Source organism: Protopterus annectens, chromosome 16.part0 (genome assembly GCF_019279795.1).
Source record: "Protopterus annectens isolate FY-2018-M chromosome 16.part0, PAN1.0, whole genome shotgun sequence".
NCBI classification, from domain to species: Eukaryota; Metazoa; Chordata; order Ceratodontiformes; family Protopteridae; genus Protopterus; species Protopterus annectens.
The window spans coordinates 172909240-172926891 of record NC_056750.1 but is presented as its reverse complement, the minus strand read 5'-3'; the positions used below and the strand labels follow the sequence as shown (position 1 = coordinate 172926891).

At 42.2% G+C, this 17652-nt stretch overlaps 1 protein-coding gene across 3 annotated transcripts in view; it reads left to right on the top strand.

Annotated features, from left to right (window-relative positions):
• The window catches only part of LOC122790711 (von Willebrand factor A domain-containing protein 5A-like), a 1391420-nt gene that overhangs the window by 439193 nt on the left and 934575 nt on the right, over window positions 1-17652 (top strand). For 2 of the 3 annotated variants that reach the window (XM_044058264.1, XM_044058267.1), the window contains exon 7: window positions 14667-14836. In XM_044058264.1, coding sequence (XP_043914199.1) covers window positions 14667-14836 — 170 coding nt within the window. Of the gene's footprint in view, window positions 1-7842; window positions 8010-14666; window positions 14837-17652 lie in introns of all 3 variants that reach the window. The other variant, XM_044058265.1, reaches the window with a different exon arrangement.

Below are 17652 nucleotides of genomic sequence, written 5' to 3'. Positions count from 1 at the left end.
TGGGCAATAGAGTGTACCAAGCTTCATCTGGCCACTTCCAGATAAAGTTACTGACAGAAGATGATTGGTGTTGAAACTGAAGGTTAAGTAAACACTTGTATTTTGGGGAAGAGTGGTTTTGATATATGTTGAATGAGCAATGATTTTTGTGTAAGTCAGCTATGCATCAGTCTTTCATGTTGAAATGGATAAAAAGTATAGGAAGCACAGGTCACACTATGCATGTATATTATCTTCACTGTGTCTTGGACTCCTGTTTTCCCCTATTCAGACACACACACACACACGTGTACCCAGAAGCTGCTGTGTACTTGCAGTACTTGTTATCAAAAGCATCAGAGCCATTGCACTGTGCTGACTGGGGTGCAAGGTTACAGACTACAGCTCCCAGCCCTGCATTGTACATGCTTTGGTAATATCCGTGGGCAGCATTATAGAGTGCTACATCAATCTTTGTGTATTCTGGTGCTCTAGAACAGTTCACAGCATCTTGGACAGATACAAAGGGGCTGTCCTGGTTTCTCAGTATGTTAGCAATGGGGAACAGACTTATGTACTACAGTTCCTCTCATTGCCCCATGGGAATGTTTTGGGGCCAGGTGCAGCCCCTGGCATAGCGTGAGAGAGCCACAACTCGAGTCTCTGCTTGTGTTTGTGTTCCTGGTTTATAGGCTTTTATTAAGCTTATAGATAAAGGAGACCATTGAGAAACTCAGCTGCATCACCCCAAAATGTTGGGTGGCTAACTATGTCCCCGTTAAATAAACTTTCACTACATATTCTAAGTAAAAATTTGTAACCAAATTGGGTTGGGAGGGTGGCCTAATGGTTAAGGTGTTTGTCTTGCAAACACAAGGTGCAGGGTTTGAGTCTCACAAGGGACAATTATCTATGAACCTATGAACCACCCATCCAGGCACTCAGACTGGTTTACAAGGTTGCTAAAGAAATACTCTGCTTGGTAAGCCTTTCTAGAAATGGTGGATATGCTGGGTTCGGTATGTGTCACACCATCCAGTGGTGGTAGGTCTCTAGAATGGGTACTTGCTGTACAACTGGTTTTATTTACATGAAGGAGTTCAAATAGTGCTGGATCATTCATAGCACAGAAGGCTAAGCAGAGTTCACTCCTCAGGAGTTTGTGTGACACTGAATAGAGAAACAGGACAATTGGAACAGCTAAAGTTACTGAGATCTGAGATCTTTTTGGTGTGTATATGTTGAGGCATCTGTCGCTGGTTTAGGTACTTAATGAGGTTTGCCAGAAGTTGCATTATGTTTAATGATTGTCCTAATAAAGGATGAATAAAACTCTCTATGGCTGCCTTACACTACATCTGCCATCTCTCTGTGCTGCTGTCTGTGGGGCTGCCTTACAGTACATCTCCCATCTCTCTTTGTGCTGCTGTCTCTGGGGCTGCCTTACAGTACATCTCCCATCTCTTTGTGCTGCTGTCTCTGGGGCTGCCTTACAGTACATCTCCCATCTCTCTTTGTGCTGCTGTCTCTGGGGCTGCCTTACACTACATCTCCCATCTCTCTTTGTGCTGCTGTCTCTGGGGCTGCCTTGCAGTACATCTGCCATCTCTTTGTGCTGCTGTCTCTGGGGCTGCCTTACAGTAGTACATCTCCCATCTCTCTTTGTGCTGCTGTCTCTGGGGCTGCCTTACAGTACATCTCCCATCTCTCTTTGTGCTGCTGTCTCTGGGGCTGCCTTGCGGTACATCTCCCATCTCTCTCTGTGTTGATGTCTCTAGGGCTGCCTTATAGTGCAGCTCCAATCTCTGCTCATGATGGAGTCACTGGGGCTACCTTATTGCAATTCGCATATTTGCTTGTACTCGTGTCCTTGAATACTTTTTTTGAGTGTGATCTGTGTGTAAAATGACAGTGTTGAACCAGCAGATGTTCGTGTTTCACTGTTGCAGTCATCACTGTAGGGTTCTTGCTGCTGCAGGCAGCCCTCAATCGGCCAGAATCCCAAAGTCTGGGTCCGGCGTCGGCTGTAATCGCTCCCTCCCTAACGTCAGTGCGCCAGGGGTATAAAGCCACCAGCCGACGCCATTTTCTTTAGTCTTTCTTGCCGCGAGGTGCCCAAAGCAGAAGCAGTTCGCAAGTGCCGGCCGGCTGTCTCCTGTGAAATTTTTGTGTTTCAAACCGAAGATTTTCTCTTCATAAAGCTAAGTACCCCGCTGGGGAAACTTTTTTCTTGCTCCAGACCGATGTCAGAAAAAGTTAATAATTGTATTTCTTGTTGGAAGCAAATACCTCATAAGGATTCACTCTTACTGTATTCCTTGCCCTGACCACGACGTAGCTAGTCGTCAGTTTTGTGCTAGATTTAACCAACGCACTATAAAGCGTCGGTACGATTTTGCTTTTCACTATTTTGGGAGAAGATTTAATTACAAAATGTTGTCGGATATTCTTCTGACCACCGAAGTTTATAAAAGACGCAAGGTCAAGGGCAGACCTCCGAGGTCCAAAATGGACGATGATACACAGCCAGAGCCAGTTGCCGGTTCGGCCATCGTCAGTGAGGCGCTTTTGCAGCCCCTGACGTCTGCCACTTCGGAACCGCTTGCCGATACTGACTCCCACGAGGAGCCGATGAGGCGCCTTCAGAATCTCAAGGGACTGGACCTTCGGATAATGCTCCCTCAGATGGGTCCGGAGCCGCTAGGCAGGTACCGGCTTCTGAGGGAGTTTTCAGGCCTACACAAAGACAAAGGCAAAGACACCTTCCAAAGCAAAGAAACAAACTCAGGCCTCTTTGGATCCGGGGCCTAGAACACAGAAACAAATGCTCAAAATGGCCGAAGACCTGTTGAGTATGATCAGGGGTTCCCATCCCCCTCCGGACAAAAGGCCTAGACAAGAGCTAGATTATGAATCTTCTGATCAAGTATCTATTTCCTCTGTTTCTTCCTCTGAGCAAGATTATTCTTTCCCTCCTTATGAGGATTCTGATGCTGAAGAATTCCATTAATTTAGCCTCTCCTCCTGAAGATTATTCCTTTGGGGAAACCTTGCATGACATGAGGGAGCATTTCTACTGGGAGGGTCAGGAATATTCTGAATCCAAAAGGAGATTGAGGAATTTTCTGTTACTTCCCCAGCATAGGCCCTTGGCCATTCCCCCAGTTTTAGATATTGTGGATGATGTTTTTGCGGAATCTAACCTAACTCCTGATTCTTTCCCTCCTGCTCCTTTGAAACCTGATAGATATTACAGGGTCTCAGATACTCACAAGTTTCTTTATAAAAACCCTACAGCTGATCTAGAAACCATTTCTCAAGGTCCTAAGGGAGTTAGGGCTGCCACTGCTAAGAACCCTATTCCTTCAGACAGGGATTCCAGAGCTTTGGAGAGATGGGGTAAAAAAGTTTATGCATCTGCTACTCTATTAGAGCCTTGAACTGTCAATTTCACATGTTGAAATATCAGCAGTACCTTTTGTCTGTTATGAAGCAAAAAAATGTAGCTATTTCTGCTTGTGCTGGCAATAAGGAATTACAGGATTTGTTGCATGCTACTGAACAAGTGGGGAAGCATACCCTACACTGTGGTTTTGATTCTTTAGAAGCATCTTGCAGAGCAGCTGCTACTGGTACAGTCATTAGAAGACATGCTTGGTTAAAGGAACAAAGTTTACCTGATCAGGTTAAGGCAAAGTCGCTGGATGCTCCTGTTCAACAAAATGTTTTGTTTGGGGCTAAAGCTGAAGAGGTTTTAAAGAAAATGGAAGACAAGGCTAAATATATGCAAACAGTAAAGGATTTTTTACAGGTACAGCCACCTAGATTCAGCAGGAATTGGCCAGCTAAAAATTGGTCCTTTCCCAGCTCAGACAGGCCTCAAAGGGGCAGATACAGACTGCCCTAGAGGCAGGACACAGACGCAAACCCCTTACAGATCCAGACAGTGGAGTGCTTCCACTCTCAAGGGTGGGGGAGAGGACAGATCCCAACCCTATGACTCTCCCTCCTGGAAGCTCCTCTGGGAGGAAAACTCTCTCTTTTACATCAAAATTGGACTTGCATAACCCAAGACAAATGGGTTCTGGACGTAGTCTTAAGGTGTTACAAATTTCATTTTCACACCTTGCCAAATCCAAACGGATGGCCGGATCTGCCAAAGAACCAATGGGCAGAGGCACAGAAACAAGTGCAATCCCTCATGGCTATGAAGGCCATAGAATTAGTACCAAGCACAGAAATAGGGCAAGGTTTTTACTCAAGACTCTTCCTAGTACCCAGAAAGGAAAATTTATGGAGACCAATTCTGGATCTTTCAGTCTTAAACACTTTTCTGCAGATACCAAAATTCAAAATGCTCACTCTGCAGCAGCTGCTACTTATGTTGGGCAAGAATGCCTGGATGGTGACATTGGATTTGAAGGAGGCTTACCTGCACATTCCAATAAGACAGGAGTGCAGAAGGTACCTGAGATTCAAGGCAGGCTCGAAACATTACCAATTCTCTGTGCTGCCCTTTGGCTTATCTACGGCGCCCAGGGTCTTTACCAAGTGCCTGGCACCAGTTGTGGCATTTTGCAGACTCAAGGGAATTCAAATTTACCCTTATCTGGACGACTGCCTCATTCAAGCAGACAACAAGAATACTTTACTTCAGCATCTGGACTTTGTGCAAAATCTCAGCTGTCTAGGATTCACAGTGAATCTAAAAAAGTCAAATTTGGTACCCACTCAACAGATAACATTCCTGGGTGCAGTTTTAAGCACAACAACCCAGAGGGCATACCTGACACCAGAAAAACAAATGCAACTGGCTTCAACTTTCAAAAGCCTGGCGTCAGTGTCTCAGCTAACTGCAAGAAAATTTCTGCAGGCTTTGGGTTACATGGCATCCTGCATTCTGCTAATACCATATGCAAGACTGCATATGAGGAAAATACAGTAGTACCTAAAGACTGTATGGTCTCAGCATTGTCACAGCTTGGAAACAATGATTGCAGTCTTGCCTTGCCTCCAGAAGGAGTTTCTTTGGTGGGCCGCAGCCTGTCTCCAGAACACGGGGAAAACTTTCAGTCCCACACAAGCCAAGCAAGTTATAACTACGGACGCCTCGGATTATGCATGGGGAGCCCACATGCAGGGAAAATGTTTACAAGGCACCTGGACGGAGGATCAGATGCACCTTCACATCAATTTAAAACAGATGTTAGCTGTGCAGAATGCCCTGATGGCTTTCAAGGATCTTTTACAGCCAGGGCAGCTTTTGATAAAGACGGACAACACTACAGTTATGTGGTACATAAACAAGCAGGGGGGTTCCCATTCTTACCCCCTTTGCAGACTGGCCATGACTCTGTGGAACACAGCATTGGCTTACAAGGTGGACTTCTAAGCCCAATTCCTACCAGGAAAAGAGAATTCTCTGGTGGATACCTTAAGCAGGAACCTATCAGATCCACACTAATGGATGTTGGATACTCAGATTTTCAGGATGATCACAAAGGCCTGGGGATGCCCAGACATAGATCTTTTTGCTTCTCCCCAGAATTACCAGTTACCAACCTTTTGCTCAAGGACTTACCACAAACTGGCATGGAAAGTGGATGCGCTCTCATTCAGTTGGAAGAACCTCTCAGTGTAAGCCTTTTCTCCATTGCCCCTTCTTCCAAGAGTGTTAAAAATAAAACAGGACAAACCAAAGGTGATTTTACTAGCCCCCAATTGGCCTCAACAATTCTGGTACTCAACTCTGATGAATCTATCCCAGGAACCTCCTTGGATTCTACCTCTAATTCCAAATCTTCTGTCTCAACAACAGGGTCAGATTTGGCACAACCATATCAAGACTCTCAGCCTGGCAGCTTGGCGAATCCAGGGCCTTTGAACAACTCTACCCTTTCCAAACAAGTAATGGATGTTATCTTGGAAGCCAGAAGGCCTAGCACCAGAAAATGTTATGCAAGTAAATGGAAAAGATTTTGTGCATGGATGCAGGCTCAAGGTTCGGATCCTATTTCTCCAAACATTCCTCTGATTTTGCAATACCTAACGGAGGTGTTACACAAGGGCTTATCTTTTTCATCTATTAAGATACATGCTTCAGCTATCCCTGCTCATTACAGCACGGATCCTCCAATTTTTTCACATCCACTTCTTAAACAATACCTCAGAGGGGCAAAAAACTTAAGGCCCCCTAGGAGAGCTCCAACCCCTGCTTGGGATCTTAATTATGTGTTGGAAAAACTAACCTTGCCTCCTTTTGAGCCTGCTGCCACTACGGATTTAAAGTGTGTATCCTGGAAAACTGCAATCCTTTTGGCAATCACTTCAGCCAGGCGAGTTTCGGAGTTACAAGCACTCATGGCCGTGGAACCTTTCATTATTTTTCATCAAGACAGGGTCTCTTTGAGGACTAACCCTACTTTTATGCCTAACGTGGTTTCAAAGGTGGCCTTGAATCAAACTGTTCACCTTCCTACTTTTTACCCTAATCCTCAAAGTAAAGGTGAGAGGATTTTGCATTCTTTGGACATTCATAGGCAGCTTTGTTTTTACCTGGACAGAACAAAGACCTTCAGAAAAACAGACCAACTATTTGTGGCCTATGCTGCTACTTCTCAAGGTAAAGCCATTACAAAACAGACCATTTCAAAATGGATTGCCCATGGTATCAGATTCATGGAAAGCAAGTCCCTGGAAACATCAAGACACATTCTACTAGAGCTGCTGCTACTTTGGCAGCTTTTCTGAGAGGAGTTCCTACCAAGGAAATTCTGGAAGCTGCAACTTCATACCTTCACTAAGCACTATAATCTCCCTCTTTATTCTAAATCTAGGGCAGGCTTTGCCTCTGCCTCTGCAGTTCTGCAGGGCATTCTAGGCTCCCCTTCTGTAAAATATCCAACCACCCCTTTCTCAGCTTTGGGATGCAGTGATGACTGCAGCAGTGAAACACGATGAACATAGTACAGTTGTGTACACTTACCATAAATGTAGATGTTCGAGTGTATTCACTGTTGCAGTCTGGGTTGCCCTCCCTCCTATCCTCTCTTTTTACTGTTTGGATTATTCACCTCTCTTCTTGTTTTCTGAGGTGTTTTTGCTGGTGGTTATGGGGAATGTGCTATGTTTTGACATGCTTATTTTTGGTCTAGCCTGTTAGCCTCTTTTGGGGCACCTGACATTTGGGGCAAGAAAAACTGAAGTAAATGGCGTCAGCTGGTGGCTTTATACACCTGGCGCACTGACGTCAGGGAAGGAGCAACTACAGCTGACGCCAGACCCAGACTTTGGGATTCTGGCCGATCGAGGGCTGCCTGCAGCAGCAAAAACCCTACAGTGATGACAGCAACAGTGAATACACTAGAACATCTACATTTATGGTAAGTGTACACAACTGTACTTTCTTCACGTCTGGCTTCATATGATGATGGCTATTTTTGTGTTAATAGTGCAGCAAAATAAATATACTTTTAATTTTTACCATGTTTGTTCATTTGTAGCTGGTAAACTAATTAACTGACATAACTGATCTCTACTGAGCATCTCTTTCTTGGAGGACCTTTTTATTTTCTCTCACTGTTGAAGTCCTTTTTCCAGATGCTTTGTTATATATATCATCTAAGTGAAGGACTTCAGGAGCAGAACAGAACCTCATGCACAGCTAAACGTTTTGAGCAAATTTCTCTGTCCTTCATAAGCTGCAGAAATGTTTGACTCTGGATTGATAGAAGACCACTGCTAACAGTGTGAATCACTAACTTAGTTTCCTCTAAATAGTTTTACTGTGCAGAAAAGAATGAAGAGTAAGTGAGAATTTTTTTAAATGTTGCAAATTGTTCACTTTTTTCTATTTCTTTGAAGGTACACTGATGGGAGATGCTACACTAATGCTGAACTTTTATCCAAGCATCCCAGAAAACACTTCTCAGTCAAATATGTGGGAATTCATTTTTGTTGTCGATCGGTCTGGTAGTATGGCTTGTCCAATGAATAACAAATCTCATGCCACGAGGATCAGTAGTGCTAAGGTAAAAAATTGTTTTACTGGAGTTATATAAAATATAATAATGCAAACAAATAAAGGTCAATCTGTAATGTCCAAAGCAAAACAAAAAGTAAAAAATGGTCCAGCCACGACAGCTAAAGCCATGAATTTAATAGATTCAGATGAAATGCAAACAAAATAAAAAACGGGTAAGAGCTTTTACACAATGTGCTTCATCAGATCCATAAAAACAGACAGCAAACAAAGAATATATAAAATACAAATAGCCAGCCAAATACTCAGGATTCAATGATGTAACAACTGGGCTTTTAAAACCGGTTTTAAAGGAACATTAATATTAAGCCCTGGAGTTATATGTGCTTGCAAACATGCTAGCCATTTCATTTCTATGACTTCAGTCTTATTAATAATATCCCCACCTTCAACACTGCATTTAAGCATTTCTAAAACCATAAAAGTGAAAGAATGTCCCTCATTTTGACTAATTTGTTTATATAAAGCATTGAGGGTTCTTCCTTCTAATATCACCCAGATGCTGTAATACATGATCTTTCAAGTACTTATTGGTTTTATCCACATAAAATGCCTCAAAATGCACACAATTAGCCAGGTAAACCAAATTGTTAGACTTGCAATCTGAATAACAATTAAAAGTACACTCCTTGAGGGTGTTAGGATGTATAAAAACATTACTGCAAGACATATAACTGTAAGGGTTGCACGACTTACAAGGAAACATGCCTTTTCTATCAGATAAAGACCTATCTCTCTTAGATGATCTATAACGTAATTGTGTTTTGAGAAATGTATTATTCCTAAACATAAAGTGGGGCTTATCACCCACAACTGCCTTCACTTTATCATCTGATAAAAGAATGGGCCATCATCATTAGCACCCTTTTTCCCATTTTTTTCTTCATGGGGTTGGGGTATTAGTTGTCACCAACTCTCTTGATTCAGTGCCACATTTCTGCCTTCTTCAACACTCATGCCTGACTGTCCTAGATCTTCTTTCACACAATCCATGCACCTCTTTGCTGGATGTCCTCGCTTCCTCTTACTTTCTTCCTGTCTGTCCCAAATCTCCCTCACCAGATTGTCTTCTGCTTTTCTGCACTCCTTAAGGGTCTTGGGATGTATAAAAACATTGCTGCAAGACATATAACTGCAAGCTTTGTACGACTTACAAGGAAACATGCCCTTTCTATCAGATAATGACCTGTCTCTCTGAGATGATCTGTAACATTAACTGTCTTTTGAGAGAGAGATTATTGCTAAAGGTAAATTGGGGCTTGTCACCCACAACTGCCTTCACTTTATCGTCTAACAGAATGGTTCATTTCCTTGAAATGACGTCACAAACAATACCAATATTATTGCTGTAGGCTAAAGAAACATGACAGCCAGATTGATACATTCTCTGTTTAAAATGGTTACCTATACCTCTCCAAAGATAGGGCTTTTCATAGGTGGGCCTTAAACTACAGGTCTCAGACAGTGTGTGCTTAACATCTTGTTTCCAATAGCCCCTGTTAATCAGATCAAGACTCAGTCTCTCAGAAGCCAACAGATATTCATTTTCATTTGTGTGAAGTCTCGACATTCTGAAAAACTGTCCTTTCATCACATTTTTATAGACACGAGTAGGATGTGTACTAGTCCTCTGTAAAAGAATATTCTTTCTGCGTGCTTTCCTAAAACGAGATGATTCAAAACAACTATTGTCTCTAACTGTCAAAGTTATATCCAGAAAGTCAATATTCTCAAATGAATGCTGCATCGTAAATCTAAAACGGGGGCTACTACTTTCAAGCAAGAAACAAAATCATACAAACATCCAGTGTTCCATCCAAAAAAATAAAAACACCATCAACGAAACACTTGCAAAAAGTCAAATGATGTTTAAAAATATGATCTGAAAAAAAACACATCAGCCTCCCAATTAGTTAAAACCAAATTAGCATAACTGTTAGCGCAGAGTGTGCCCATGGCTACACCCTGCTTCTGCCAAAAGAGTTTATCCTCAAAAACAAAAATATTATATTGTAGAACTAATTCCAGTAAAGCACAAAACAAACCAATGTTTGTTGGAATTTTCAGTTACTTTGCAAAAAAGCTCTAATAGAATCCAAACCCAAACATCTGGAAAGTCCTATCTTTGGAGGGATATAGGTAACAGTTTTAAACAGAGAATGTATCGATCTGACTGTCATGTTTCTTTAAACTGTAGTAATAATAATGGTATTGTTTGTGGTATCATTTCAAGGAATTGGCCCATTCTTCCCCTCCGTTCGACCTCACAGAGGGGTTCCCAGTGGGAGTGGGTGTACACCAGGGTTCAACTTTGAGCCCACTGCTGTTCATACTGGTGATGGACTGCATTAGCAAAGAGTTCAGAGGGGACATATCAACAGAGTTGCCGTATGCAGATGATGTGGCATTACAGGCAGACTCTGAGCTAAAACTTCAGTAAAGGATAGGAGAATGGAATGCAAAACTGAAAGTACATGGGATGAAACTAAACACAGATAAGACTGTGGTAATGACAACAAATTGGGGAAAACAGAAGAAGTTGAGAATAGAGATAGAAGATGAACATCTTCAAGTATCTGGGAGGGGTGGTTGAAGAGAAGGGAAGTCTGAATGAAGAGGTGAAAGCTAGAATCAGAGGGGCTGCAGGCAACTGGCATAGACTATCAGATGTAGTCTATGTTCTGTCATGCTGAAAGTAAGGTGTACAAGACAGTGGTACCACCAGTACTACTGTATGGTACAGAAACCTGGGCAGTAAAGGCAGAGCAGCTGAAGAAGCTAGAGGTGATGTAAATTAAGTGCCTGAGAAGGGTGGTGAGATGCACATTGTGGGACAGAAGAAGAAATGAGGACATAAGAGCAGAAGAAAAAGTAGCTCCAATTGCAGAAAAAATCAGAGAGCAGTTTACGGTGGTTTAGACACGTGCTGAAAACAGTCTGGTGAGGAAGATTTGGGACAGACGGGAAGAAAGCAAGAGGAAGCGAGGACATCCAGCAAAGAGGTGGATGGATTGTGTGAAAGAAGATCTGTGACACTCAGGCATGAGTGTTGAAGAAGGCAGGACTGTGTCAATGAATCGAGAGAGTTGGCGACAGTTAACACAATACCCCAACCCCATGTAGAAAAAAATGGGAAAAAGGGGGATGATGATGATGGTCCATTCTTTTATCAGATGATAAAGTGAAGGCAGTTTGTGGGTGATAAACCCCACTTTGTTTAGGAATAATCTATTTCTCAAAAGACAATTACGTTATAGACCATCTAAGAGATACAGGTCTTTATCTGATAGGGCATGCTTCCTTGTAAGTCATGCAACCTTACAGTTATATGTCTTGCAGCAGTGATGTTCATCGTGCATATAGCTGCAGTCCTCACAGATGGGGTTCTCCTGCTGTCAGACGGGTCCTCGGTCGGCCGAATTCCAAAGTCTAGGTCCGGCGTCGGTTGTTGTCGCTTCTTCCCTGAAGTCAGTGCGACAGGGGTATAAAGGAACCAGCCGATGCCATTTTTTTCAGTCTTTCTTGCCTCGCGGTGCCCGAAGCAGAAGCAGTTCGCAAGTGCCGGTCGGCCAGCTCCTGAGATTATGAAAATTTGGAAACCGAAGTCTTCTTAAAAGCTAAGTACCCCGTTGGGGAACCTTTTCTTGCCTCAGACCGATGTCAGACAAAGTTAATAATTGTATTTCTTGTGGGAAGCAAATACCGCATAAGGATTTCCATTCCCTCTGTATACCTCGTTTGGGCCCAGACCACGAGGTCTCGGCCTGCCGCTTTTGTGCTACATTCAACAAACGCACTATTAAGCGTCAGGCAGAGTTCGCCCAGCATTATTTTGGAAAAGCATTTAACTATACTATGTCGTCGGATACTCCGACTCTGGTTTTGTCTAAAAAACGAAAAGACAAGGACCGACACGCGAGGTCCACGGCCTCGACCGACACCATGCCAAAGCCGGCTACACGTGGTCCGGTTCTCAGTGAGGCGCCTACGCAGCCCCTGCCTACTGACGACCTGTCTTTGACAGTGTCTCCTGTACCCGAGGTCGCAGGCTCCTCTGCCCACACCCCGACTACAGATACCGAAGCCACTGTCTGAGTTGAAACTCAGAATGTGGCCAGGTCCACCTCCACTCAAGGTGTCTTCAGACCTTCCTCTTCCTTTTCTATCAAGGCTTTCACTAAGTCTAATGCAGCCATGCACTCTAAGAGTCCAGCTGCACAGGGACCATCTCCAGGCCCCATGCCTACGAAACAGATGCTTAAAATGGCTGTTGGATACTCAGATTTTCAGGATGATCACACAAAGGCACAGGATGCCCAGACATAGATCTTTTTGCTTCTCCCCAGAATTACCAGTTACCAACCTTTTGCTCAAGGACTTACCACAAACTGGCATAGAAAGTGGATGCTCTCTCATTCAGTTGGAAGAACCTCTCAGTGTATGCCTTTCCTCCACTGCCCCTTCTATCAAGAGTGTTGTTAAAGATAAAACAGGACAAACCAAAGGTGATTTTACTGGCTAATTGGCTCCTACGACAATTCTGGTACTCAACTCTGATGAATCTATCCAGGAACCTCCTTGGATTCTACCTCTAATTCCAAATCTTCTGTCTCAACAACAGGGCGGTTGGCACAGCCATATCAAGACTCTCAGCCTGGCAGCTTAAGGAATCCAGGGCCTTTGAACAACTCTACCCTTACCAAACAGGTAATGGATGTCATTTTGGAAGCCAGAAGGCCTAGCACCAGAAAATCTTCTGCAAGTAAATGGAAAACATTTTGTGCATGGATGCGAGCTCTCAAGGTTCGGATCCTATTTCTCCAAACATTCCTCTGATTTTGCAATACCCTAACAGAGGTGTTACACAAGGGCTTATCTTTTCATCTATTAAGATACATGTGCTTCCAGCTATCTCTGCTCATTACAGCCGCGGATCCTCCAATTCTTTCACATCCACTTCTTAAACAATACCTAGAGAGGTAAAAACTTCTAAGGCCCCTAGGAGAGCTCCAACCCCTGCTTGAGATCTTAATTATGTGTTGGAAAAACTAACCTTGCCTCCTTTTGACCCTGCTGCCACTACGGATTTAAAGTATGTATCCTGGATAACTGCAATCCTTTTGGCAATCACTTCAGCCAGGTGAGTTTCGGAGTTACAAGCACTCATGGCCGTGGAACCTTTCATTATTTTTCATCAAGACAGGGTCTCTCTGAGGACTAACCCTACTTTTATGCCTAAAGTGGTTTCAAAGGTGGCCTTGAATCAAACTATTCACCTTCCTACTTTTTACCCTAATCCTCAAAATAAAGGTGAGAGGATTTTGCATTCTTTGGACATTCATAAGCAGCTTTGCTTTTACCTGGACAGAACAAAGTCCTTGAGAAAAACAGACCAACTGTTTGTGGCCTATTTTGCTACTTCTCAAGGTAAAGCCATTACAAAACAGACCATTTCAAAATGGATTGCCCATGGTATCAGATTCTGTTATTCTCATCATGGAAAGCAAGTCCCTGGAAACATCAGGACACATTCTACTAGAGCTGCTGCTACTTCGGCAGCTTTTCTCAGAGGAGTTCCTACCAAGGAAATTTTGGAAGCTGCAACTTGGAGTTCGGTGCATACCTTCACTAAGCACTATAATCTCCCTCTTTATTCTAAATCTAGGGCAGGCTTTGCCTCCCCTTCTGTACAATAACCAACCACCCCTTTCTCAGCTTTGGGATTCAACCCTACAGTGATGACTGCAACATAGTACCGTTGTGTACACTTACCATAAATGTAGATGTTCGAGTGTATTCACTGTTGCAGTCTGGGTTGCCCTCCCTCCTATCCCCTCTTTTTACTGTTATTTGGATTATTCACCTATCTTCTTGTTTTCTGAGGTGTTTTTGCTGGTGGTTATGGGGAATGTACTCTAGACATGCTTATTTTTGGTCTAGCCTGTTAGCCTCTTTTGGGGTACCTGACATCTGGGGCAAGAAAAACTGAAGAAAAATGGCGTTGGCTGGTGGCTTTATACCCCTGGTGCATTGACGTCAGGGAAGGAGCGACTACAGCCGATGCCGGACCCAGACTTTGGGATTCTGGCCGATCGAGGGCTGCCTGCAGCAGCAAGAACCCTACAGTGATGTCTGCAACAGTGAATACACTCGAACATCTACATTTATGGTAAGTGTACACAACTGTACTTTCTTCACGTCTGGCTTCATATGATGGTGGCTTTTTTTGTGTTAATAGTGCAGCAAAATAAATATACTTTAAATGTTTACCATGTTTGTTGATTTGTAGCTGGTAAACTAACTGACATAACTGATCTCTATTGAGCATCTCTTTCTTGGAGGACCTTTCTATTTTCTCTCATTGTTGAAGTCCTTTTTCCAGATGCTTTGTTATTTATATCATCTAAGTGAAGGACTTCAGGAGCAGAATAGAACCTCATGCACAGCTAAACGTTTTGATCAAATTTCTCTGTCCTTCATAAGCTGCAGAAATGTTTGACTCTGGATTGATAGAAGACCACAGCTAACAGTGTGAATCACTAACTTAGTTTCCTCTAAATAGTTTTACTGTGCAGAAAAGAATGAAGAGTAAGTGAGAATTTTTTTAAATGTTGCAAATTGTTCACTTTTTTCTATTTTTTTGAAGGTACACTGATGGGAGATGCTGCACTAATGCTGAACTTTTATCCAAGCATCCCAGAAAGCACTTCTCAGTCAAATATGTGGGAATTCATTTTTGTTGTCGATCGGTCTGGTAGTATGGCTTGTCCAATGAATAACAAATCTCGTGCCACAACGAGGATCAGTAGTGCTAAGGTAAAAAATTGTTTTACTGGAGTTATATAAAATATAATAATGCAAACGACTAAAGGTCGGTCTGTAATGTCCAAAGCAAAACAAAAAATAAAAAAACGGTCCAGCCACGACAGCTAAAGCCATGAATTTAATAGACTCGGATGAAATGCAAACAAAATAAAAACCGGATAAGAGCTTTTACACAATGTGCTTCATCAGATCCATAAAAACAGACTGCAAACAAAGAATATATAAAATACAAGTAGCCAGCCAAATACTCAAGATTCAATGATGTAACGACTGGGTTTCTAAAACCGGTTTTAAAGGAACATGAACATTAAGCCCTGGAGTTATATGTGCTTGCAAACATGCTATCCATTTAATTTCTATGACTTCAGTCTTATTAATAATATCCCCACCTTCAACACTGCATTTAAGCATTTCTAAAACCATAAAAGTGAAAGAATGTCCCTCATTTTGACTAATTTGTTTATATAAAGCATTGAGGGTTCTTCCTTCTATCACCCAGCTGCTGTAATACATGATCTTTCAAGTACTTATTGGTTTTACCCACATAAAATGCCTCAAAATGCACACAATTAGCCGGGTAAACCAAATTGTTAAACTTGCAATCTGAATAAAAATTAAAAATACACTCCTTGAGGGTGTTAGGATGTATAAAAGCATTACTGCAAGACATATAACTGTAAGGGTTGCACGACTTACAAGGAAACATTCCTTTTCTATCAGATAAAGACTGATCTCTCTGAGATGATCTATAACATAATTGTGTTTTGAGAAATGTATTATTCCTAAACATAAAGTGGGGCTTATCACCCACAACTGCCTTCACTTTATCATCTGATAAAAGAATGGGCCGTCATCATCATCAGCACCCTTTTTCCCATTTTTTTCTTCATGGGGTTGGGGTATTTTATTAACTGTCACCAACTCTCTTGATTCAGTGCCACATTCCTGCCTTCTTCAACACTCATGCCTGACTGTCATAGATCTTCTTTCACACAGTCCATCCACCTCTTTGCCGGATGTCCTCTCTTCCTCTTACCTTCTTCCTGTCTGTCCCAAATCTTCCTCACCAGATTGTTTTCTGCTTTTTTGCACTCCTTAAGGGTCGTAGGATGTATAAAAACATTGCTGCAAGACATATAACTGCAAGCTTTGTATGACTTACAAGGAAACATGCCCTTTCTATCAGATAATGACCTGTCTCTCTCAGATGATCTGTGACATTAACTGTCTTTTGAGAGAGAGATTATTGCTAAAGGTAAATTGGGGCTTGTCACCCACAACTGCCTTCACTTTATCGTCTGATAACAGAATGGGTCATTTCCTTAAAATGACGTCACAAACAATACCGTTATTATTACTGCAGGCTAAAGAAACTTGACAGCCAGATTGATACATTCTGTGTTTAAAATTGTTACCTATACTTCTCCAAAGATAGGGCTTTCCTGAGGTGGGCCTTAAACTACAGGTCTCAAACAGTGTGTGCTTAACATCTCGTTTCCAATAGCCCCTGTTAATCAGATCAAGACTCAGTCTCTCAGAAGTCAACAGATGTTAATTTTCATTAGTGTGAAGTCTCGACATTCTGAAAAACTGTCCTTTCATCACATTTTTATAGACATGAGTAGGATGTGTACTAGTCCTCTGTAAAAGAATATTCTTTCTGCATGCTTTCCTAAAACGAGATGATTCAAAACAACCATTGTCTCCAACAGTCAAAGTTATATCCAGAAAGTCAATATTCTTAAATGAATGCTGCATCGTAAATCTAAAACAGGGGCTACTACTTTCAAGTAAGAAACAAAATCATACAAATGTCCAGTGTTCCATCCAAAAAAATAAAAACATCATCAACGAAACACTTACAAAAAGTCAAATAATGTTTAAAAACATGATCTGAAAAAAACACATCAGCCTCCCAATTAGCTAAAACCAAATTAGCATAACTGTTAGCGCAGATTGTGCCCATGGCTACACCCTGCTTCTGCCAAAAGAGTTTATCCTCAAAAACAGAAATATTGTATTGTAGAACTAATTCCAGTAAAGCACAAAACAAACTAATATGTTTGTTGGAATTTTCACTGTTACTATGCAAAAAAGCTCTAATAGAATCCAAACCCAAACCTCTGGAAAGTCCTATCTTTGGAGGGGTATAGGTAACAGTTTTAAACAGAGAATGTATCGATCTGACTGTCATGTTTCTTTAAACTATAGTAATAATATTGGTATTGTTTGTGATATCATTTCAAGGCATTGGCCCATTCTTCCCCTCCGTTCGACCTCACAGAGGGGTTCCCAGTGGGAGTGGGTGTACACCAGGGTTCATCGTTGAGCCCACTGCTGTTCATACTGGTGATGGACTACATTAGCAAAGAGTTCAGAGGGGACAGATCAACAAAGTTGCCGTATGCAGACGATGTGGCATTACAGGCAGACTCTGAGCTAGATCTTCAGTAAAGGATAGGAGAATGGAATGCAAAACTGAAAGTACATGGGATGAAACTAAATACAGATAAGACGGTGGTAATGACAGCAAATTTGGGAAAACATAAGAAGTTGAGAATAGAGATAGAAGGTAAACATCTTCAAGTATCTGGGAGGGGGTTGTTTAAGAGAAGGGAAGTCTGAATGAAAAGGTCAAAGCTAGAATCAGAGGGGCTGCAGCCAACTGGCATAGAGTATCAGATGTAGTCTATGTTCTGTCATGCTGAAAGTAAGGTGTACAAGACAGTGGTACCACCAGTACTACTGTATGGTACAGAAACCTGGGCAGTAAAGGCAGAGCAGCTGAAGAAGCTAGAGGTGATGTA